Source organism: Chiloscyllium plagiosum, unplaced genomic scaffold (assembly GCF_037043375.1).
Source record: "Chiloscyllium plagiosum isolate Xiang-an unplaced genomic scaffold, Cpla_swu_hap1 HiC_scaffold_2, whole genome shotgun sequence".
Classification (NCBI taxonomy): Eukaryota; Metazoa; Chordata; class Chondrichthyes; order Orectolobiformes; family Hemiscylliidae; genus Chiloscyllium; species Chiloscyllium plagiosum.
The window spans coordinates 754,363-779,543 of NW_028270140.1; the positions used below are offsets into that span (position 1 = coordinate 754,363).

General features: G+C 42.4%; 1 protein-coding gene across 3 annotated transcripts in view; it reads right to left on the reverse strand.

Moving 5' to 3' along the window:
• Window positions 1–25,181, reverse strand: part of LOC122563838 (A disintegrin and metalloproteinase with thrombospondin motifs 19-like) — a 567,067-nt gene that overhangs the window by 109,861 nt on the left and 432,025 nt on the right. For all 3 annotated transcript variants that reach the window (XM_087994240.1, XM_087994230.1, XM_087994226.1), the window contains one exon: window positions 5,644–5,797. In XM_087994240.1, the coding sequence (XP_087850366.1) occupies window positions 5,644–5,797 (154 nt within the window). The remainder of the gene's footprint in view (window positions 1–5,643; window positions 5,798–25,181) is intronic.

Here is a 25,181-nt window from a genome sequence, read left to right on the forward strand (position 1 = left end):
AATAGGTCCCTCACTGCTTAAGGCTCTCCTCTAGGGTGTCAAATCCTTAACAGAAGATCAGACGTTTCTTTCTTGACACCCAGAAGCAACTCTTCCACTCTCAGTGTAGTTCCCGACTGTTGCTGACATTCAGAGGTTGGGAAAATTCTATCTTTGTCTTTCTCTTTAAGCAGGCATTGAAATACACCTTGTAGCTGCTTTTCCAATCAGAGCTGTTGGTGAATTTCACCCTGGCTAGTGAGGTATTAAATACTTTCACCAGGACCCCAGCAATCTCCTCCCTGCCAATTCTATTTGCTATTCTGTCTAATTTACCAGCTGATCAATATGAGACTGTCGCCTGAGACCATCCTCCTCACTATCAGCCACATAACCAATTTTTGGTTCATCTCCAAACTTACTAATTGTACCTTCGACATTCACATCCAAGTTGTTAATGTAAATAACAACCAACAAGGATCCCAATACCAAACCCTTTGGTAGACTGCTGGGCACAGCTTCCACTTACAAAAACAACCCTCTACCATCACCTTTTGCCTCCTATTTGGAAGACAATTTTGCATCTTGTTTGCCAACTTGCCTTGGGTCCCATGGGCTCTTTCCTTTTGGACCAGCCTGCTATATCGGACTTTGTCAAAGGCCTTACTGAAGTCCACATAAACTACATCAACTGCTCTTCCGTCATCAATATATTTAATCACCTTTCAACAACCTCAATTAATTAGTCAGATAGGATCTTCTTTGAACAAATTTGTGCTGACTATCTCTAATCAATGACTTTCCACATATTGATTAACCCTGCCTGTCAGAATTTTTTATAAATAATTTCCCTGCCACTGACATCAGACTAACTGGTCTGTAATTACCTGGCCTATACCTGTCGCCCTTCTTGAATAAAGGAACCACATTATCTATCCTCCAGTCATCTGGCACTGCATCGGTGGCCAGCGAGGTGGTAAATATCTCCACTGAGGTCACAGAATCTCCTCCCTTGCCTCCCAGAGCAGCCCGAGATACATCCCATCAGGCCCTCAGGATTTATGTAGCTATATGCTCATTAAAACCTCAGTATTAATCTTAACATATTCTATAACGTCACCATCCCAACTAAACTCCCCAGCTTCAATGTCTTTCTCCTCTGTGGATATAGATCCGAAACATTCATTTGAGACCTCACTCACATCACCGGTTCCACATACAGGTTGCTAACAGGTCCCACCCTGTCCTTGGTAATCTTCTGACTCTTACAAAAAGCCTTAGGGCTTTTCTTTTGCTTTTCCATCAGCCAAAGACATTGCGTGGCCTCTCTTCATCCTTCTAATTTTCCTTTTAAAGAACCTCTTAGACTCTCTAAAGGACCTATCCTGTTTTAATGCTCTGTACCTGACATATGCTTCCTTTATTTTCTTTATCATATTCTCCAGATCCTTGACATCCAGGGTTCCCTTGACCTGGTGCCTTTGCTGTTCACTTTTAGAGGAACACACTGACCCTGAATTCACACTATACTACTATTTAACAACTCTCACTTTCCAAATGTAGACTTACCTGCAAGAAGCTGCTCCCAGTCAATGTTTGCCAGATCCTGTCTAATGATATTGAAAGTGGCCTTCTCCCAATTTCAATATTTAATTTTTGTATTATCCTTTATCCCTTTCCATAATGACTTGAAATTTACAGAGTTATTGTCACTGTCCCCAAAATGTTCACCCACTGACACTACACTATTTGTCCTGCTTCATTCTCCAGGATTAGATCTAGCGCTGCCCCCCTCTCTAATCTGACTATCTACGTATTGCACAGAAAGCTTTCCTGGATGCAATTTAAAAATTCCACCCCATGCAATCCTTTCATAGTAAGGCGATCCCAGTTAAAGTTCCAAAATTTGAAGTCCCTACAACCATAACTATGTTTCAGACACACCTCTTTGTGATTTGCCTTCATATCTTTTTCTCTATCTGCCTCTGACTGTTGGAAGGGCTGTAGTATAATTCCAGAAAGGTAATCACTGCTTTCTATTTCTAAGCTCTACTGCAATGGCCTCTTTTGAAGACCCTTCTAGGGCATCTCCCTCATTATTGCAGTGATAGTCGCCTTTATTAATAACCTCTCTTAATCCCATTCCCCACCCCCATCACGTCTGAAACTTCCAAATCCTGGATTGTTGAGCTTCCATTCCAGTCCTGTGTTCTCTTCGACCATGTCTCTTCAACTAGTGGTTGCAACAACATCATACCCCTTGTGCTGATCAGTGCTCTAAGTCAGGCTCCTTGCATAAAGTAGATGTAATTTAGCTTTCCAGTTCTCCCATGTACCTTTTCATACCCATGGCTTCTCCACCTACTGGACTGTCCTAGCATTCCTTCTAATCTGATTGGACATTGCTCCCAAATTTAAATCTACTCTGTGTCACATCCCCTTCCAAATTAGTTCAAAACCTTCCAAATAGCACAAACAAACCTCTCAGGAAGGATATTTGACCCATCCTGTTCAGAGGCAACCTCGTATAGGTTCCTCAGAAACTGTTCCAATGATCCAAAAATCTAAAGCTCTTCCTCCTACACTATGCCATTAGCCATATGTTCATCTGATCTATCTTCCTATTCCTATACACAGTAACATGTAGCACTAAAGTAATTGAAGTTTACAACCCCAGTCGACTTCCTCTTTAACTTACTATCTAACTCTAAACTCTTGCTGCAGGACCTCATTTCATTTTTTACCTGTATTGTTGGTCCTGACATGGACCACATCTGCTGGCTGTTCACCCTCCCCCTTCAAATGCTCTGCAGCCACTCTGAGACATCTTTGACTCTGACACCAGGGAGGCAACATACCATTTGAGAGTCTTGTTTGCTGCCTCAAAATTCCTTCTTAGTTCTCCTTACAATCGAGTCCCCTGTTACTGGGAAATCATGCTTGACTAATCTTCTGGAATTTTTTGAGGATGTAACTCTGAAGATGGGCGAGGGAGATCCAGTAGATGTAGTGTACCTGGACTTTCAGAAAGCTTTTGATAAAGTCTCACATAGGAGGTTAGTGAGCAAAATTAGGGCGCATGGTATTGGGGGCAAAGTACTAACTTGGATTGAAAGTTAGTTGGCTGATAGGAAACAAAGAGTAGTGATAAACGGCTCCATTTCGGAATGGCAGGCAGTGACCAGTGGGGTACCGCAGGGATCAGTGCTGGGACTGCAGCTTTTTACAATATATGTTAATGATATAGAACATGGTATTAGCAATAACATTAGCAAATTTGCTGATGATACTTACCTGGGTGGCAGGGTGAAATGTGAGGAGGATGTTAGGAGATTACAGGGTGACCTGGACAGGTTAGGTGAGTGGTCAGATGCATGGCAGATGCAATTTAATGTGGATAAATGTATGATTATCCACTTTGGTGGCAAGAACAGGAAGGCAGATTACTACCTAAATGGAATCAATTTAGGTAAAGGGGCAGTACAGAGAGATCTGGGTGTTCTTGTACACCAGTCAATGAAGGTAAGCATGCAGGTACAGCAGGTAGTGAAGAAAGCTAATAGTATGCTGGCCTTCGTAACAAGAGGGATTGAGTATAGAAGCAAAGAGGTTCTTCTGCAGCTGTACAGGGTCCTGGTGAGACCACACCTGGAGTACTGTGTGCAGTTCCTCCAAATTTGAGGAAAGACATTTTGGCTATTGAGGGAGTGCAGCGTAGGTTCACGAGGTCAATTCCTGGAATGGTGGGACTACCTTATGCTGAAAGACTGGAGCGAATGAGCTTGTATACCCTTGAGTTTAGAAGACTGAGAGGGGATCTGATTGAGACATATAAGATTATTAAAGGATTGGACACTCTGGAGGCAGGAAACATGTTTCAGCTGATGGGTGAGTGCTGAACACAGCTTAAAAATACGGGGTAGACCATTTAGGACAGAGATGAGGAGAAACTTCTTCACCCAGAGAGTGGTGGCTGTGTGGAATGCTCTGCCCCAGAGGGCAGTGGAGGCCCAGTCTCTGGATTCATTTAAGAAAGAGTTGGATAGAGCTCTCAAAGATAGTGGAATCAAGGGTTATGGAGATAAGGCAGGAACAGGATACTGATTAGGAATGATCAGCCATGATCATATTGAATGGTGGTGCAGGCTCGAAGGGCAGAATGGCCTACTCCTGCACCTATTGTCTATTGTCTACTGAAAGTCTCCCAGCTCCCTGTCCCTTCCTGCTGTGTAGCAGAGCCATGTACTTGGCTGTTGTTGCTTTCCCCTAAGAGGCCATTCCACCCACAATAGTATCCATACCGGTATAGCTGTTTGAGAGGGGAATGGCCACAGGGGACACTTGCACTGCCTGCTCACATATACTAGTCTTCCTGGTGGTCACTTAACTCTTCTCTGTGCAGCCCTTACATGATGTAACCAACTCACTAAATGTGCTACCCATGACATTCTCAGTGAGTCCATCCACAGGTACAGGAACTCCATGCGGTAAATTAGGAGGTGCAGCTGAACGCACTTCCTGTCCCTGATTTCCCACATACTGCAGGAGGAGCATTCCATGGAACTGAGTTCTCCTGCCATTGTAATTCTTACTATGAACAGTAAACTAGCAACCAATTACTCAGCTTTACCCAGTACTCACCAAATCAGATTTTTCTCTCTCTCTCTGTTCCTCACAAACTACAAATATGGTCTTGGTATGGGATTCTTCTGCAATTTTGAAAGTTGTGAGAAGAATCAAAATAAATTCATGAACTTCTAATTTAATAGTGAGGTCTGATTTTCTTTCACATCCTAGAATGCACAATCATCTTAAGCATCAATTCATTAATTCTGTCCTGATAAGGACGTCACAATGAAAGACAATCATTCAAATCATTCCGACTCATGTTTCTGATGTTAGCTGAGTTGTCAGCTTTGTGGCGATTTTGTGCTAAATAGCTGAAGGAATGAATTTCAGTGTTCTTTGTTTGGGTGGCAACCTGAGAGACTGGATTACTTGATCACTGTTGATCCCATCTGATCTTAATCCCATCAATTTCTAAAGCAGACAAATTATTCCTCTCTAATCACTGCCTGGTTGAAGACTCAATTGCTACTAGTGAGCGTGTTAGACTGCGATATGGATGACCAGGAATTAAAGGAGATTTGCATTCATTTGATTTTACAACTGTATTGTTAAAAATATGCCAGAATTCTCAAAAAGGTTGTGAAAATTCATAATTACATTTGACCCTGTAATTGGGTGGGAGGAAACTGATACAGCGGCAATACATGTTCTTATAAATAGTTTATTTTCTCAGCTATTCTTCAGTAATAACTAAGAAGCCAATCTGCGCCCTAGTTATGAACTTACTTAAAGTAACTTGTCAATTAGCAGTAATAGATAAGCTGAAAAGAGAAATGAGAAACTAGAACAGATGAAATGTATTTGTGCATTGCAAATTTGGATCCAGTTAAGTTGGATTTTCTTATTTATATTTTATGTAAGGTTATGTAATTTTTTATTATACATTTAATAATGTTAGTTGATAAGCAGTCTCTAAACCAGGCAGTAAATACTTTTGCATGACTTCATATATGCCTTAAAAAGATGATTTCTGACTAATATTATCTTGCAAGTGTCAATTTCAGAATAACGTGTAAAAAAAGTTTGTTTCCAAACCTCCTCCACACATGGCACCGCAATCTTCCCAACCAGAGTGAGTCCACATAAAGAGAGGAACATTGGCCTTTGCACTATGATTTCCTGGACCTGGCTCGATTGGAATTGTGTATTCATAGTGAATGCCATAATTCTGGTCATTAAAGAGTAGCACCTGCAAATTAAAAACAAAAGTAAAGTTAAATAAATGCCACAGGATAAAATACATTACACTATACATTGGAGTTAATTACATTGTCTATGCACAGTGACCTTTCAGGCAATAAAGCAAATAAATTATACGCTTAATAAATAAATACCAATTTAGGAGGTTGGAAGGTTATGTACTTTTATTTTCCAATTTTCTACCATTTTCTTCTTTTGAAAGCAAAACATTACAATGAAACATTGTTCTAGATGTTCTGGCAACTTTTCATTGCCTCACTGATGGAGCCATTCCTCATGAATAAGCTTAATTAGGGCGCCTCAGCACTGTGGCACAGCAAACATCATAATTCTTTCATCATGATCTGATAGACCTGCATTTCCTATCCTATACCAGTACATTGGCGAATAAATATCATAACATTGAACTTTATTTTATTTATTTAATAACTTACTTACCAGTAGCTCAGTTTGAAACTGAAATACATACAAAACATTGCTCAATGGGAAAAGACCATCTAGCTTGCCTTTTGCAATTCTGGTAGTTGGAACATACAAAGGGAGTGGAACTGTCAATAAACCATAGTGATCAGTCTCCATCTATTAGTCAGGACACCCAGTGTAGTGACTGTAATGAGGTCAGCCAGGTGGATGTCATAGAATATGGGTTCCCTGACTGGGGCTGTTAACCTGGCTGACAGATGTAAACAGGCATGTCAGAGGTTCTGCTCACTCTAGGATGTGGTTCTGATGGAGCTGGATCAGTATCAGGGACTCTCCATGTATAAATAAAGGGTGACTTGGTGATGGGATACCAGCCTCTGTGGAACTTATTTCACCCAGAAATGAGGCAAGGTATACCTCAATGGGCTTTGGATACAATTAATTAAAAATTATGTGTTGCTTCTAAGTACATTCAGTACAAATCTTGTCCCAAATTATCATTTTTTGAAAGGAATTCTCACCAATTTGTATTTGAATGACAATATGATCTGTTTCCATCATCTTTTGAAGGAACCTATGTTACTGAAGGTAATAGGAGTTCAAGTACATATCCAGATGCTTTTAAAATTACTTGAGGGTTTGTGCCTCTATTACCCTTTCAGGCAGCTAGGTTCAGATGTCAACTACCCTTCAGGTGAACAAATCTTTCCTCATATCCCCAATAATCCTTCCACAAGCCACTTGCAATCAGGGGCCCTAAACATTGGTGGCTCTGCTGAGTCCTTCCCATCCACCTTATACTGATATCTCACAAGCTGCACATCTTCATCAAACCTTTCCTTAGCATGCCCTGATCCAAGAATAGCTCCAGTCTAAGCAATGTATCCTCATTGCAGCAATTCTCCAGCATGGGTAGCATCCTGGTGAATCTCCTATGTACCTTCTCTAATGCAATTACATCTTTGCTATAATCAGGTAATCAGAACCCCCATATATTTCTCATGCTGTGGCCTATAATGGTTTACATTGTTCCAGCATTACCTCTCTGCATTCCCTGGTTAATAAAGTTAATAAAAGCTCCACATCCCCTTTCAACCACGTTAGCAACCTCTCATCCAGCCTTCAGGGAGCTGTGTACTGGCTCCAAACTCCATCACTCCCACTGCAACTCTCAGTATTCTCCCAGTCATTGTGAAACCTTTTGATTTGCTTGACCACACCTCACTTCTTTGAGTTCAATTCCATTTGCCCTTCTCTGCCATTTGAGCAGTCTGTTTATACCTTCCTGCCTCATTACCAATTACATGACCCAATTTTAATGTCAAATGGCTTGGTCATACTTCCAATCTTCAGAAAAGATTTACAAGGATGTTGCCAGGGTTGGAGGATTTGAGCTATAGGGAGAGACTGAACAGGCTGGGGCTGTTTTCCCTGGAGCGTCGGAGGCTGAGGGGTGACTTTATTGAGGTTTACAAAATTATGAGGCGCAAAGTCTTTTCCCTGGGGTGGGGGAGTCCAGAACTGGAGGGCATAGGTTTAGGGTGAGGGGGGAAAGATATAAAAGGGACCTACGGAGCAATCTTTTCACGCAGAGGATGGTATGTGCATGGAATGAGCTGCCCGAGGAAGTGGTGGAGGCTGGTACAATTGCAACATTTAAGAGGCATTTGGATGGGTATATGAATAGGAAGGGTTTGGAGGGAAATGGGCCGGGTGCTGACAGGTGGAACTAGGTTGGGTTGGGATATCTGGTCGGCATGGACGGGTTGGACCGAAGGGCCTGTTTTCATGCTGTACATCTCTATGACTCTAAATTTCACAACATCCTTCTGATAGTGTGAGAAACAAAGCCCACTGCCAAATAATTTTAGTCCGAGTCAAATTCCGAAGCAGTCTTTATTCATACATTCTTGCAAGAGCGGGTGTCCACAAAGTAGGCACACTGCTGAACAATATCAGTGCATTTTTATACAGTCTCTGAGAGTCTCTTGGTACTTCCCCTTTCACCTCATTGGTTGATTTTGCTAATTTGCGTAGCCTATCACAAGCCCTAGCTTCACTCCGCCTCTGTTTGCTTTCCCCCTTACTCTAATTCTATAGGCCCCCTACCCATGTTTATTTCTTGCCTTATTTGGTTATCTTTATCCTATCCAGTTCCTTGTACGTGACAGTTGCAGTTGCTCTGTGCAGTTGCTAATCTAATCACATCCACATCCCTCTGTGGTCTATTGTTAATGTGCACCCCCCCTCCCTGATAGTTGAGTCAAATGACTTCTGCTGAAGCAACACTGAGTCTTATGACCTCTGAGTATGTGACTTCTGCAGAAGCAACACTTCCACACATTTTCTGCAATAGGAAGGAGACCAGAATTGCACGCAATATTCCAACAATGGCCTAACCAATGTCCTGTACAGCCGCAACATGACCTCCCAACTCCTGTACTTAATACTCTGACCAATAAAGGAAATCATACCAAGCACCTTCTTCACTATCCTATCTACCTGCGACTCTACTTTTCAATGAGCTATGAACATGCACTCCAAGGTCTCTTTGTTCAGCAACACTCTCTCAGACCTTACCATTAAATGTATAAGTCCTGCTAAGATTTCCTTTCCCAAAATGCAGCACCTCACATTTATCTGAATTAATCTCCAATTTCCTGGAAACAGCATTATAAAACATCTGCTGACCATTTCTTATCGCTTGCTGTAGCTGAGGAAGCTTTGCATCCACTTTTTGTACATTACCCTGGATTCTATAGACTTTCTTTCTAAACCAGTCTGCACGTGGGACCTTGTCAAAAGCCTTACTAAAATCTACATAACCAGGCCAACTGCACTATCATCATCAATCCTCTTCGTTACCTCTGAAGGATATTCAATCAAATCTCGCCTGACACAATCTTCCCTAAAAAATACAGGCTGACTTCCTTGATTACACCCAATCTTTTTAGGGACAGTTATTTTCGTCTCTCAGAATTGGTTCCTATAATTTGCCCACTGGAGGTTAGACTGAGAGACTGAATAATTGCATGCCAAACTCTCATTTCATTTTTCAAACAAAAATACAACATTAGTAACCTTGCAATCCTGTATCACCACAGCTACGTCCAGTGAGGATTGGAAATTGTAGTGAGAGCATCCACTATTTCCTCCCAAGCTTCTTTTAACACTCTGGGACACATTTAATCCAGGACAGGTGTTTTAACCACTTTCAGGAAAATAAATCCTCCTAATACTTCTTTCCAATTGTTTATCACATCTGCTCTTTCACACTCCTCTTTTTCATCCACCACTTTGTCTATATTGATTTGGAGATGCCGGTGTTGGACTGGGGTGGACAAAGTTAAAAATCACATAACACCAGGTTATAGTCCAACAGGTTTATTTGGAAGCTCTAGCTTTCAAGGTGCTGCCTCTTCATCAACCACCACCTGATGACGAAGCAGCGCTGTGAAAGCTAGTGCTTCCAATTAAACCTGTTGGACTATAACCTGATGTTATGTGATTTTTAACTTTGTATACATTGGACATCTTTTGTAAAGACAGGCACAAAGTATTCTTTAAGAACCAAATCTAAACCTTTCCAAGACACCTTATGTTTTTGGTCTTTTAAGGGCCCCACTTGCTTTAGCTATCCTTTTACTTTGAGTGTATTGATTAAATATGCTCGGGTTCTCTTTGCTTGTTAATACTTTTCCTTGCCTGCTCTTTGCTTTGCTCATCACTTTTTGATTTCATCCCTGCACTGTCTATACTCCTCTTTATTTTCTGCAGTAATGGGTTCTCCTTGTCTAACATAAGCTTCACTTTTCAGCCTTTTTTAAACTGTTCGTTCCCTGATATCCAAGGCGGTTTGGGCTTGGCTGTCCTACTCTTCCTCTTTATGGGGACATGTTTCCTCTCAACCCATAATGTTCCCCATTGAACGCGCAGAACAACACCTTCACATAACTTTTCCAAGTTGACTTTTGTTAAATCATTTCTCAGCTTTGTAAAATTGGTCCTACAAAAATATTTTTAAAAACTTTAACTCCTATTCTTTCTTTGCCCTATTCCTTGATCATGGTCAAATAAACTGAATTAAGATCATAATCACCAAAATGCTCTCCTACTGGCACTTCCACCTGCCCAATTTTCTTTCCTTAAATTAAGTCCAGAATTGCACCCTACTTTGTTGGACTTGTTACATACTGTTGCGTTATGCCTCAGGGTTAGTACATCTTTAGGAGACATGCTCATGATATTATCATTGCATCATAGCATGCAATGTAAGGTACAAAGATCTCATACTCTGTCCTACCGTAGATCAACTGAAGCTTGACATTTTATTGGAAGCATGCTGTTCTGTTCTAACTTAACATCATAATGTTAGCCCAAGCTCTTTTCTGCCTCATGAATATTATGTTTGTAGAGAATAGTTAGTTACAATACATATCTGTTGAATTATTCAACACCATGTTATTCACTCCCAGTTTCTTATGTTACGTGAAATAATATAAGCATTAGTGCATCACTGTGGTAAAAGGTCTGCCACCTTGCCTACCCTTAGCATGCCCACACAGAACACAGAAAATCAAGCCTGTCCAAACCATACAAGAAACACCCAAAATGCCTCAGCATTTACTGAACAGACTGACAAGGGAAACCAGACACGACCATAGTCACTTGCAGACCAGGAAATACACTTCCTAAGACAAACTAACACTAAGCTTCCTGGACCCAATCAACATAGCTGTCCCAAAGCCCTAAGGGCAGTCTCGTACCCCAGTGATACCAAAGCCACACAAAGGACAGGCCAGACAGAGAGGCAGAGAAACAATGGAAATACCTCACTGCTTCAACAGGGATATTCTCACCTACCTTCGAAGAGAGCTGAAGTCTCCTGATCCCATCAAGAACTGTTCGATGCTGCCAGGATGTTACATTGTATTGGGAAGAAAGTGAGGTCTGCAGATGCTGGAGATCAGAGCTGGAAATGTGTTGCTGGAAAAGCGCAGCAGGTCAGGCAGCATCCAGGGAACAGGAGAATCGACGTTTCGGGCATAAGCCCTTCTTCAGGAATGGGGAAAGTTTGTCCAGCAGGCTAAGATAAAAGGTAGGGAGGAGGGACTTGGGAGAGGGGCGTCGGAAATGTGATAGGTGGAAAGAGGTAAAGGTGAGGGTGATAGGTCAGACTGGGGTGGGGGCGGAGAGGTCGGGAAGGAGATCTCAGGTTAGGAAGGCGGTGCTGAATTTGATGGATTTGACTGAGACAGGGTGGGGGGAGGGGAAATGAGGAAACTGGTGAAATCCGAGTTCATCCCTTGTGGTTGGAGGGTTCCTAGCCGGAAGATGAGGGGTTCTTCCTCCAACCGTCGTTTTGTTGTGGTCTGACGATGGAGGAGTCCAAAGACCTGCATATCCTTGGTGGAGTGGGAGGGGGAATTGAAATGTTGAGCTACAGGGTGGTTGGGTTGGTTGGTCCGGGTGTCCCAGAGGTGTTCTCTGAAACGCTCCGCAAGTAGCCGGCCTGTCTCCCCAATATAGAGGAGGCCACATCGGGTACAGAGGATGCAATAGATGATATGTGTGGAGGTGCAGGTGAATCTGTGGCGGATATGGAAGTTTCCTTTGGGGCCTTGGAGGGAGGTGAGGGGGGAGGTGTGGGCGCAAGTCTTGCACCTCCTGCGGTTGCAGGGGAAGGTGCTGGGAGTGGAGGTTGGGTTGGTGGGGGGTGTGGATCTGACGAGGGAGTCACGGAGGGAGTGGTCTTTACGGAATGCTGATAGGGGAGGTGGGGGAAATATATCCTTGGTGGTGGGGTCCGTTTGGAGGTAGCGGAAATGACGGCGGATGATGCGCTGTACATGGAGATTGGTGGGGTGGTAGGTGAGGACCAGTGGGGTTCTGTCCTGGTGGCGGTTGGAGGGGCGGGGTTCAAGGGCGGAGGAGCGGGAAGTGGAAGAGATGCGGTGGAGGGCATCGTCGACCACGTCGGGGGGGAAATTGCGGTCCTTGAAGAAGGAGGCCATCTGGGCTGTGTATTTTTGGAACTGGTCCTCCTGGGAGCAGATGCGGCGGAGTCGAAGGAATTGGGAGAATGGGATGGTGTTTTTACAGGGGGCAGGATGGGAGGAGGTGTAGTCCAGTACAGGGGGCAGGATGGGAGTAGGTGTAGTCCAGTACAGGGGGCAGGATGGGAGGAGGTGTGTACACCTCCTCCCATCCTGCCCCCTGTAAAAACGCCATCCCATTCTCCCAATTCCTTCGTCTCCGCCGCATCTGCTCCCAGGAGGACCAGTTCAAAATACGTACAACCCAGATGGCCTCCTTCTTCAAGGACCGCAATTTCCCCCCCGACGTGGTCGACGATGCCCTCCGCCGCATGTCTTCCACTTCCCGCTCCTCCGCCCTTGAACCCCGCCCCTCCAACCGCCACCAGGACAGAACCCCACTGGTCCTCACCTACCACCCCACCAATCTCCATGCTGGCCTTCCTAGCGAGAGTATTGGAGTAAGGATGGCTTAATGTAGTTATGATTTGGAGACGTTGATGTTGGACTGGGGTGTACAAAGTTAAAAATCACACAACACCAGGTTATAGTCCAGCAGGTTTATTTGGAAACACTAGCTTTCAGAGCGCTGCTCTTTCTAGAAATTCTGTGTCTTACAATCTTATTCTCCACAAAAACCTGATGAAAGAGCAGTGCTCTGAAAGCTAGTGTTTCCAAATAAACTTGTTGGACTATAACCTCGTGTTGTGTGATTTTTAATTTTGCTGTAGTTATACAGGGACTTGGTGAGGCCAAACCTTGCAGTCTTGGTCTCCTAGTCTGAGGGAGGACATTCTTATTATTGAGAGAGTCCAGAGAAGGTTCACCAGTCTGATCAGCTGGCCTTATACAGGCTGGAAATCAGAAGAATGATGGGCAGACCTCATAGAAACATATAAACTCCTGGGCAGGCTAGATGCAGGAACAATGTTCCCAATGTTGGGGAATCCAGAACTAGGGGTCACAGTCTAGAATAAGGGGTAAGCCGTTCGGGGCTGAGATGAGGAAGAACTTCTTCAGTCAGAGAGTTGTGAATCTATGAAATTCTCTCCCTCAGGAAGCTGTTGGGACCAGTTCATTAGATAGATTCAAGAGGGAGCTGGACGGGGCTCATGCGCTTAAAGGGATCAGGGGTATAGAGGGACGATGGGAGTGGGATACTGAGATTGCATAGTCAGCCATGATCATGTTGAATGGTGGTCCAGGCTCAAATAGCCAACTAGCCTACTCCTGCACTTATTTTCTATGTTTCTCTGTTTCTAAGAAACTGAAATTACACAGGTGCCCACACAGAAAGGTCAGATGGCACATAGAGAGCAATGAGAAACAGACACCATTAAAGTTTTGATAACTTGTAAAAATAATGTCAAGTTACACCTAGTCCAGTTCTTAAGCTTGAGATGTAATCCAGTCAACCTTGATTTCCATCTTCCTCGTGCACTGCATTGTACAATCTAATGTTTTAAAAAGCAGGCAGTCATTATCGAACTCAATGCTTTCTATGCACAGTGTCACTTGCCCTGACAGCCCTGGATTTACCTGTTCCCCTGTCACCGTTACACAGTGATCTCAAGCGGTCTTCCTGAGAGTAAACCCAAGGAAAACAGCGGGGGATCCAGATGGAGTCCCTGGTTGTACATTTAGATCTTCTGTGGACCAGCTGGTGGAGGTATTTGCTCACATCTTCAACCTGTCTTTGCTACAATCTGAAGTCTCCATCTCCTTCAAGAAGACTCCCATTATTCCAGTACACATACAACATGCCTCAACAGCTAACGCCCAGTGGCTTTTCCATCATCATGAAGTGCTTCGAGTGGCTGGTCATGACCCACATCAATTCCAGTCTCCCAACCTGCCTTGATCCCCCTCAATTTGCCTACTGATGTAACAAGTCCACAGCGGATGCCATATCCTTAGCCATACACTCAACCCTGGAACATCTGGATAACAAGGACACCTATGACAGGCTCCTACTCCTCGTCTACAGCTCTGCCTTCAACAACAATAGCCCCTCCAGACATATCGGAAAACTCTGAGACCTAGGTTTCGACTCTGCCTTCTGCAACTAAATCCTCAGCTTCTTGACCCACAGACCACAACCAGTGAAGATTGATAACTGCACATCCTCCACAATAATACTCAACACTGAAGCCCCTCTAGGAAGAGTTCTCAGCCCCCTACTGTACTCCTCTATATGAACAGCATCTACAAGTTCGCTGATGATACCTCCATGGTAGGACCGATATCAAACAATGATGATTCAGAATATAGGAAAGAGATACAGTGATTGGTGTCATGGTGAAATATCAACAACCTCTCTCTCAATGTTGGCAGAAAAGAACTGATCATTGACTTCAGGAATGTTACATCACGGGGTATGCCCCCTCACTAATTTAAACCAGCAATACAGAAAAGATTTACCTCCTGTGGTAATTTGTGAAAATTCGAGAGGCAAAGAACTATCCCAAAAGTCACTATTTAAAGTAAAAAGTAACAACTTCATTTTTTAAAGTCTAACAGAGAATAATTAACTAACAACTATTTACATCTCCTTTCTCTAATCTACCTTTTACTTTCCCTTCTGCAATACTGGTCCAATAAAAAGCTGATTACGATTTACAAAAAAATTTCAAATTTCAAAACCAGCCAGCAGTCAAATCTTGTTTTTATATCTTCCTCTGTATATTTGCTCTCAGCTTGGTGTTGATGTTTTCTCTGTGCAAACTCTGTCTCTAGACTGGTCACTCTCAGAGAGTTTTGACTAGCACTACATCTGTTGGTCTTTTGGCAGTTCTCACTCAATTGTTCAATATTTTTCGTTTTATACTCCAAAGCATGTTTCATTGATTAGATTACTTACAGTGTGGAAACAGGCCCTTCGGCCCAACAAGTCCACACCGACCCGCCGAAGCGTAACCCACCCATACCCCTACATTTACCCCTTTACCTAACACTACGGGCAATTTAGCATGGTCAATTCACCTAACCTGCACATCTTTGGACTGTGGGAGGAAACCGGAGCCCCCGGAGGAAACCCACGCAGACACGGGGAGAACGTGCAAACTCCACACAGTCAGTCGCCTGAGTCGGGAATTGAACCCGGGTCTCTGGCGCTGCGAGGCAGCAGTGCTAACCACTGTGCCACCGTGGTTTTATTATTACCAAAATACCAAATTAAACTTGATTGAAGTTTGGTATCATGGGGCATAAATTAAACTGATTGCCCGAATTTGAATTTATTTTCATCTCTGAACAACCCTGTGGGCGGCACAGTGGCACAGTGGTTAGCACTGCTGCCTCACAATGCCAGAGACCCAGGTTCAATTCTCGCCTCAGGCGACAGTGTAGAGTTTGCATGTTCTCCCTGTGTCTGTGTGGGTTTCCTCCGGGTGCTCCGGTTTCCTCCCACAGTCCAAAGATGTGCAGGTCAGGTGAATTGGCCATGCTGAATTGCCCATAGTGTTAGGTAAGGGGTAAATGTAGGGATATGGGTGGGTTGCGCTTCGGCGGGGCGGTGTGGACTTGTGGGCCGAAGGGCCTGTTTCCACTCTGTAAGTAATCTAATCTAAAAACCCAGCCAGTGCTAACTGTTCAGACTCTAAGTCTCTAAGTCCTTGCTAGCTTTCAACTCTTAAAGTACCCCATACACCTTCATAACAGGAAGAAAGGAGGAGAACATGCCCTCACTGACATCAATGGAGCTGAAGTGGAGAGGGTTGAGAGCATTAAGTTCTTAGGAGTGGCGATAATCAACAATCTATCCTGAACCTCCCATGTCGATGTGATGGTCAAGAAGGCACAACAAAGCCTCTTCTTCCTCAGGCATCTTAGGAAATTCTGCATGTTCATAACAACCCTCACCAACTTTTACAGATGCACCACAGAAAGCATTTTATTTGGGTTCATAACGGCTTGGTATGCCAACTGCTCTGCCCAGGACTGTAGGAAACTACAGAAAGTTGTGTGCACAGCCTAGGCCATCACAGAAGGCAGCCTCTCATTCATGGACTCCATTTATACATATTGCGACGGAAACATTGCCAACATCATCAAAGACCCCTCCTACCCCAGTAATACTCTCTTCTAACCTCTTCCATCAGAGAGAAGATACATAAACTTGAACAAACACACCAACAGGTTTAAGAACATTTCTTCCCGGCCATTATTAGATTGCTGAATGGACCTCTCGAACTTCAAATAATGTTAGAAGTCACATATCACCAGGTTATAATCCGACAGGATTATTTGAACCATATCGGAGTGCTGCTCCTTTGTCAGATAAATCACATCACAAGGTGAAGGGGCAACACTCTGAAAGCTTGTGATTTCAAATAAACCTGTTGGACTACAACCTGGTGCTATGTGACTTCTGACTTTGCCCAACCCAGTCTAACACTGGCACCTTCACATCCAACAGTGTTGATCTTGCTTTGTGCATGTCCTATGTAGTGTAACCTGTGCACCTCATTCTGTCTAAACACCTTATGATCTATGTGTCCTTGTTTGTTATGATCTGCCTGTGCTGCTCACAGTGCAAAACTTTTCACTGTATTTACGCACGTGTGTATACAATAATTCAAATCAAATCAAAGTCAATTTATTCACACCTCCCCAACAGAATGTAGAGAGGCACCTGCAATGTACTATCTATTAATATATATCATCCTGCTCCCAAAGTTTCAGCAGCACGGCTGTCTAACCCAGTTCACTTCCTCAAAAGGGTTTGTGATAGTTCTTGCCTTATATGCGAATTCATATGTTTCATATTCCGATGTTCACTCAGCGTTGTCAGCCATTTTGATTCCTACATTTGTCTTCTACTGAGTTGATAGCCTCATGAGTAATTGGTGGATTATCCTGCCTGCTACTACTTATAGCTTTCTGGCTCGATCAGGTGAGCTGTGGTATATCGAGATGGTGTGGAGGTAATTTATTGAGTGCCTGCTCCCTGTACAGAATTGTATTAGATGGGAATGCAGATCACAGACAGGACTATAACACTGTTAGGTTGATTTCTTGTGTTCCTGCCTTGAGTCCCTGTACTGAAATCAAAGGCTTATTGCAGCGCTCGCTCTTAGAAGTTCACTATTTATTCTGTCATTTCCACTGACTCGGAAGGTGGAAGAAATAACATATTAAGAAATTAGCTAGATTTTCCACTCACATACATTGAACGTGCATACATCTAGCCAGGCTGGAAAACTGCATTCAACATTTAGCTGGATTTGACAGGAATACGCCTTCACTATTCCGCTAAGTACTTTATTGCTGTTTATGATCCTGTATAGGCTGTAACATTTGTAATATATACACAATAAAATGTATTACATTTTCAGATTGTTACATTCTGTCCAGCTGGTAAGTGAACCAGCTACCTGCTTTATTAAGCACAAAACCAGTTTGAACCACTTCTGAGTCAGAGTTTTGAAGTTTGTGTAATTAGTAAGAAGTGGGAAAAAACTTATTGTTTATGATTTGGGTGGGTAGAGAGTACAGGATATTTGACACCCTTAAGACCTTAAGTTATTGGAACAAAAATAGGCCATTTGGCCCATTAATTCTGCATTATCATTCAATGAGGTCGTAGCTAATTTGATAATCCTAAACTCAATTTTCCTGCCTTTGCTCCTGAACTCTTGATTCCCTTACTGATTAAAGATCTGTCTATCTCAGCCTCAAATATACCTAATGACCCAGTCTCAAAAGACCTCTTGTGGCAAAGAATTTCAAAGATATACTACCTTCTGAAAAAAAAACTCATCCTCATCTCTGTCTTAAACAGACCCCTTACTCTGAGATTATGCACTGTGTATCCCCTAATGGGAGATTAGATTAGATTAGATTCTCTACAATGTGGAAACAGGCCCTTCAGCCCAACAAGTCCACATCGACCCTCTGAAGAGTTACCCACACAGACCCATTCCCCTCTGACTAATGCACCTAACACTATGGACAATTTAGCATGGCCAATTCACCTGACCTGCACATCTTTGGACGGTGGGAGGAAACCGGAGCACCCGGAGGAAACCCACGCAGACACGGGGAGAATGTGCAAACTCCACACAGTCATCCGAGGCTAGAATCGAACCTGGGACCCTGGTGCTGTGATCTAGGACCAATCTCCATCTATCTTACAATACAAAATTCTTCAAGTCAAAATGTTTCCCACAATGTGGCTAACACTACAAATGTTTCACACATGACTATGATCAAGTTGCCACAGTTTTGTGGAGCTTCAGAATTTCACTTCTGGCAGTTGATGAAAAGATAGTCATTTAAAATAAATAAGAAATGGACTGTTCTAGTTTGCAGTTCCGATGTAAGGCTGGATTCATTATGTCCAGCAGATTATTAATGAGAAGGTGCTAAGTTTAAAATAAATTCTCAGTGCTTGGGACTGGTTGTGGTGTTGCTGTGTGATGGCTATACAAGCTGCTTCCTGAAGGAATCATCAGTGACATCAGACAACGTCCTTTTGTCAAATGGCAAATTTAAAACAGCAGTTGGGAATCAGTCTGATCTTTCTATCGCACAGGCCACACTTTAATATGGACAGTACATTACTGGAGGTGTATTAAGTAATCTACTTTAATAAGAAAAGAACATTTGACATAAATTGCAAAGAAAACCGACAATCTAATCAGGCACATTGCCTCAATATTTCCAAAATATTTTTTGAAACACAATCTTGGATGTCACTCTCCAACAATTCTGTGGGTGTCCCTGCACCCTGTGGATTGCAGCTGTTCAAGGTGGAAACTCACCATCACCTTCTCCAGAGCAACCACAGGTGAACAATAAATGCGAGCCTAGGCAGCAATGTCCCACTCCTTGAATGAATTTTTCAGAGTCATACAGCTTTGCTGGAAACTCTCCAATTTTAAATTGATATTATTTAAGCAAAGGTTTTGAAAGTAAGTGCCTCACAGCAGAAGTGTACAGGGGCAGTACTACTGGCAAAAGAGCAATCCCCCAACTTTGTCAGTGCTTTGGATCAAGAGCTATGCAAGTGTCAAAGAAACAGTGCTGCATTAGACGGATTAATTGTTGCAATCAATACACTATTGAAAAAACTTCAGGAAAAATAATTCTTCCGCTGCTTTAATTGTCCAATTACATACACAGAACCAATACTCATGAATGCATAGCTATAACAGATTTGGGAACAAATTACAATCTCTCCTTAAGAATTCACACACAGGAGCTTTTAAACATGCTCCCACAAATCATGCAATTTATCCTGTGAATTTAATTGCCATGGTAAGCAGGCTATACTTATTGTAAATGATCTGGATGTGGGCGTAGAAGGATGGGTTGGGACAGATGACACTAGTTGTGGGTAGTGATGAAGGAATGTTGAGAGTTACAGAAGGACATAGATAAGACGCAGAGCTGGGCTGACAAGTGGCAAATAGAGTTTAATGTGGAAAAGTGTGAGGTAGTTCACTTTGGAAGAAGTAACAGGAATGCAGAGTACTGGGCTAATGGTAAAATTCTTGGCAGTGTCGATGAACAGAGAGATCTCAGTATATAGGTGCATAAATCCATTAAAGTTGCCACCTAGGTTGATAGGGTTGTTAAGAAGGCATATGGTGTGTTGGCGTTTATTGGTAGGGGGGGATTGAGTTTCGGAGCCACGAGGTCATACTACAGCTGTACAAGACACTGGTAAGGCTACACCTAGAGTATTGCATACAGTTCTGGTCACTGCATTATAAGAAGGATGTGGAAGCTTTGGAAAGGGTGCAGAGGAGATTTACTAGGATGTTGCCTGGTATGGAGCGAAGGTCTTACGAGGAAAGGCTGAGAGACTTGAGGCTGTTTTCGTTAGAGAGGAGAAGGTTGAGAGATGACTTAATTGAGACATATAAGATAATCAGAGGGTTAGATAGGGTGGACAGTGAGAGCCTTTTTCCTCAGATGGTGAAGGCTAACACAAGGGGACATAGCTTTAAATTGAAGGGTGATAGATTTAGGATAGAGATCAGGGGTAGTGTCTTTACTCAGAGAGTAGTAGGGGTGTGGAACCCCTAGTAGTAGACTCACTAACATTAAGGGCATTTAAATGAGCACTGGACATACATATGGACAATAATGGAATGGTGTAGTTTAGATGGGCATCAGATTAATTTCACAGGTCGGTGCAACATCGAGTGCCGAAGGGCCTGTACTAAGCTGTAATGTTCTATGTTTTATGTTCTATATGTATTGTCATTCCCTCAATGAGGTTGTGCACTGGAAATCAACGACTATTATTCCTTGAGTTGTCACTAAAGCTAATGATTTTATTAAAGTACACAAAATTCCCCTATTTATCTTTCTCATGGACCCAGAGAACACAGATCAGGTTCCTCTACCTACAAAAGAATTGCAATTTAATGCAAATAAATACTTGTTTATCTACCATTGGAATCTATTCACTATTAACATATAACTCTTAATAAAACTCTGAGCCGCTTCCAAAACTCCCAATTATTTATTCCAATCAAATAATTGTTGTCAGGCAGATGAAGTCTGTCATTTATAACTGCTCACAATTCCACAAACCAATCTGTTGCTGCTTGAATCTCATTCTATGGTGTAGTCCCAATTGCAAAAAATCACCCCCACTGCTCCATGAAAGCAGCAGTGTAAACACAGCTTACAAAGAGTTTTGTTAACTTGCTTTTAAAAAGAGCAGTAATTCATTTCATAACTCTTAGTTGTGAAATAGTCCTTTACCATTTCAGTCCATGACTAAAATAACAAAAAATAAAAAAAGACCTTGTATTTACAATATCTCAAGAAAGATCATTTGAAACTTGAAATTGAATGAGCATTTCCACAGGGGTAATCAGAAACAATACCCTCTTTGGAAGTACGTAAAACTTCGCTTGTTGCACCAAAATTGTAAGAACACCAGCCAGTCAAGTTTCTGGGTCACAATCCTAGAATTCCGTCTCTGAAGGTATGTGGGTCAACCCACAGCAGGAGGACTGCAGCAGTTAAAGAAGGCAGCTTAACACCACCTTCTCAAGGGGCAACTAGGGACAAGCAATAAATGCTGGCCAGTCGGCAGTACCCACATACCACAAATTATTAAATAATTTAAAAAATTGGCTGTTAGATTATTAAAAGGTTTGTTATCTCGTCTAAAAGATAATGGATCAAACTATGCTCCAGACTTGGGCTAATACAATTTCCAATATGGGAGCATGACTGTTTGTGATAGCAATTATATTGAGTTTTGAACCATATAGAGGTAAGTCTAGCTGGGCATAAACATTCGGAAAACCTGTGAAGACAGTTCCAGCTACTATTCTCAGTTGAATTAATTGTGTGCAGCATGGGAGAGCTGCATTTTTTCTCTGTCACCATGCTCACTGAAATGGAATCCAGGTAGTTCTCAAATGCTGACCGAACCAGTCAGGACATTCACACTCCTGTGGCTCCCTGTATCTACTGAGTCCATCCACAAAGACAAACGCTGACTATTCAACTATAGAAACCATCACAGTGACTGAACACAACATCAACACTGATTTATTCTCGATAATCAACATGAATTGTAAGCTATGGGCCTGCGATAAAATAACAAATAACTGAACTACACTTCTTCTTTCAGAGGATCTTTTATCCTTATTTGTAGTTACTTGTCTTATCCTGAGATGAGGGGAAGTGTCTTCAACCAGAGGGTGGGGAGCCTGTGGAACACTCTGACACAGAAAGTGGTTGAGGCCAAACCACTGAACTTTTTCAAGGAGGAGTCAAATATAGTTCTTCGGATTAAAGTGATCAAAAGGTGTGGGGAGAAACTGGGAACAGGGGACTGAGTTGGATAATCAGCCCTGATCGTACTGAATAGCAGAGCAGGTGAGAAGGGCTGAATGGCCTACTCCTGCTCCTATTGTCTATATTTTGATTCCATTCTTTGCATTTACTGAGTAATTTTATTACTTTTACTCAAGTAAACTTACAACAGTATCTTGCAAAAAATATAAGCAGTATTTTGTTTAAGCTAAAATGGGTGGCACGGTGGCACAGTGGTTAGCACTGCTGCCTCACAGCGTCAGAGACCTGGGTTCAATTCCCGCCTCAGGCGACTGACTGTGTGGAGTTTGCACGTTCTCCCCGTGTCTGCGTGGGTTTCCTCCGGGTGCTCCGGTTTCCTCCCACAGTCCAAAGATGTGCAGGTTAGGTGAATTGGCCATGCTAAATTACCCGTAGTGTTAGGTGAAGGGTTAAATGTAGGAAAATGGGTCTGGGTGGGTTGCTCTTCAGAGGGTCGGTGTGGACTTGTTGGGCTGAAGGGCCTGTTTCCACACTGTAAGTAATCTAATCTAAAAGCTTTGCTGCTGGTTGTTTTTAAATTGAATGATTTGCAAATTAAAAGGAATCGACACTCTCACATATATACACACACATGCACACACACTCTCTGTCTTTCTCCCTCTCTCTTTGCTGGAAGATCCTTTTGAGGAAGTGCCTTCTATGTGGCCGTGTCATTGCATTTCATGTTACAGAAGCAGCAGCTCTGGAATTCCTAATCACTTTCCATTCAGCTTTTGGGCAACAGAATAATGAAGTACTTCATAAGCATTGTATTTTTAACTAATTCACCAATATTAGTGTGACATTTTTATCAGTGTATCTAACAATGGCAACTAATTGAGTGGACTAAAAAATTTGTAGTTTTTTTTCTTTTTCTGTATTGGAAATATCTAAACTTGTTGCAAAGTTAAATGTTTGTGGAAATGCTTCTATGCATGAGTGGCCAAGAAGAAAGAGGAAATAAAAGTATATCTATCCATCAGCACTGTAATTATTTAATTATCATTTCACCATTTACAAGAGTATATTCAAAACTTGTGTCTGAAATTACAAACCAAAACAACATACAGAAATGTTGGCGTCTTATAAATAACAAGGCTTGTCATTTTGTGATATAATAGTCTCAAAATTAATAAGTCAACTTTCCAAATGTGATTGTCCACATCTTGAACCTATCGAGACAGTTAACTATTTGAAACATTTCTTCCTCTTAAATATTTGTGACAATGGAGCTATTTGTTCAAGTGGAATTGCACTGGTTCTTTGAACACTTCTGTTCATTTATGCTATGCATAAAGGAGGCAATTTTCAATTTAGGAATGAGTATAAAATTGATTACTTCTCATGAAAGGTCATCAAGCTAAAATGCCAGTTATTTCCCTCCCCGCAAAATCTGTCGGATTTGCTGAGTATTTCAAGTTATTTTTGTTTCTCTTTCAGATTTTCAGCATCAACTGTATTTGCATTGATAATATAAAAATTGTATTGCCCTTTTGTCCATGATTGACTGCCATTGCCAGATTAGACAACTGAAGGTGTGGTTGGAAGATTATTGTTTGTGTAGTTTCATGCTTTGACAGGCATTTACACCAACTTTGGAATCAGGGATGGCTATAAAGGAGAGCTGGTTGCCTGCCACATTTTCCATATCAATGGAAATACAGTATGACCTGCAAGCATTATGACAAAAAGTTAAATGACCTCATGTGAGTGCTCAAAGTCAGAGAAGACCCCTTCAAAGGGCATCCCCTGCCATTGCAGTAGCAACACTTTGCTCAGTGCACCACATCCCTATAACCCATGTATTAGCAAGTCTTAGGCACAACTTCCAGCTGGTCCACCTCAGCCTCAGGCAACTTCCAATAAGTCCAGCATCACATTCACGTCTTCTTGTCTCACTTCCAGCTATTTGAATATTGTAGCAAAATCACCAAAACAAAAGTCCATCAAAATAAAATGACATGCTTCCCTCTGTCTTGCAGTACAAGTTGGCCCATAGCCCTTGGAACAGAGTAGAATGGTGGAGACTAGGACGCCTGAATTTCCCAGCGGGAAGGAGGAGATGGTTTTCTGAATTACGCAGTGAACTGGAAAAGGGTCCATGGCATCTGGCTAAGAGATTTTGTGATTATATATTTCTGCATTACTCTCAATTTCAACTCTCAGCTGATCTTCATCCAACTACATGATATAATAGGCAAAGTGCTAATAGTACATGTAACTTGTGCTTTCCTCCCCAGCTACCTCCCTTCACACCAACCTTCCCCTTTTTGATTTCTGTTCTAAGTCACCTGGCAGAGAACACACAGGAAGAAAAAAAGGTACCAGTTATAGCACTGATGAACAGTCCCTGTGACTGGATCTGACACTCTGAGCCATCAAGTCAGGTGTTGGTATTGCTCAGACCTTAGTGGTTATACATAGCATCAGAAACTACTCAGCGCAAAAGGTCCGTTTTGTTTGGAGGGCAGGATACTTTGTGCCCCGGTTTTTGTGTGTGTGTGTGTGTGTATATGAGTGTGTGTATATGTGGCAGTGTGTGGATACAGGCGTGGAGGGGGTGTGAGGTAGGCTTGTGACTTGTAATGTTGCACGCCCACATGAAATCTCCAGCTTTTGTTGAGGCAGCTCCAATGGTACTACAGAGACACATTTTACAACTTTTTTATTTTAATTACATTTCATGTCATTTAAACCATGAAATATTCCTTTTACCACTTGAGTAGGAATTTTGGTGGCCTCCTCAGGATTCTTGGCAGTGTGGAGGAACAGTGGGATCTTGGTGTGCAGGTACATAGATCCCTTAAAATTGCTACCCAAGTGGACAGGGTTGTTAAGAAAGCATATGGCGTTTTGGCTTTCATTAACAGGGGAATTGAGTTTAAGAGCCATGAGATCTTGTTGCAGCTCTGGTTAGACCGCACTTGGAATACTGCGTCCAGTTCTGGTCGCCCTATTATAGGAAAGATGTGGATGCTTTGGAGAGGGTTCAGAGGAGGTTTACCAGGATGCTGCCTGGACTGGAGGGCTTATCTTACGAAGAGAGGTTGACTGAGCTCGGACTTTTCTCATTGGAAAAAAGAAGGAAGAGAGGGGACCTAATTG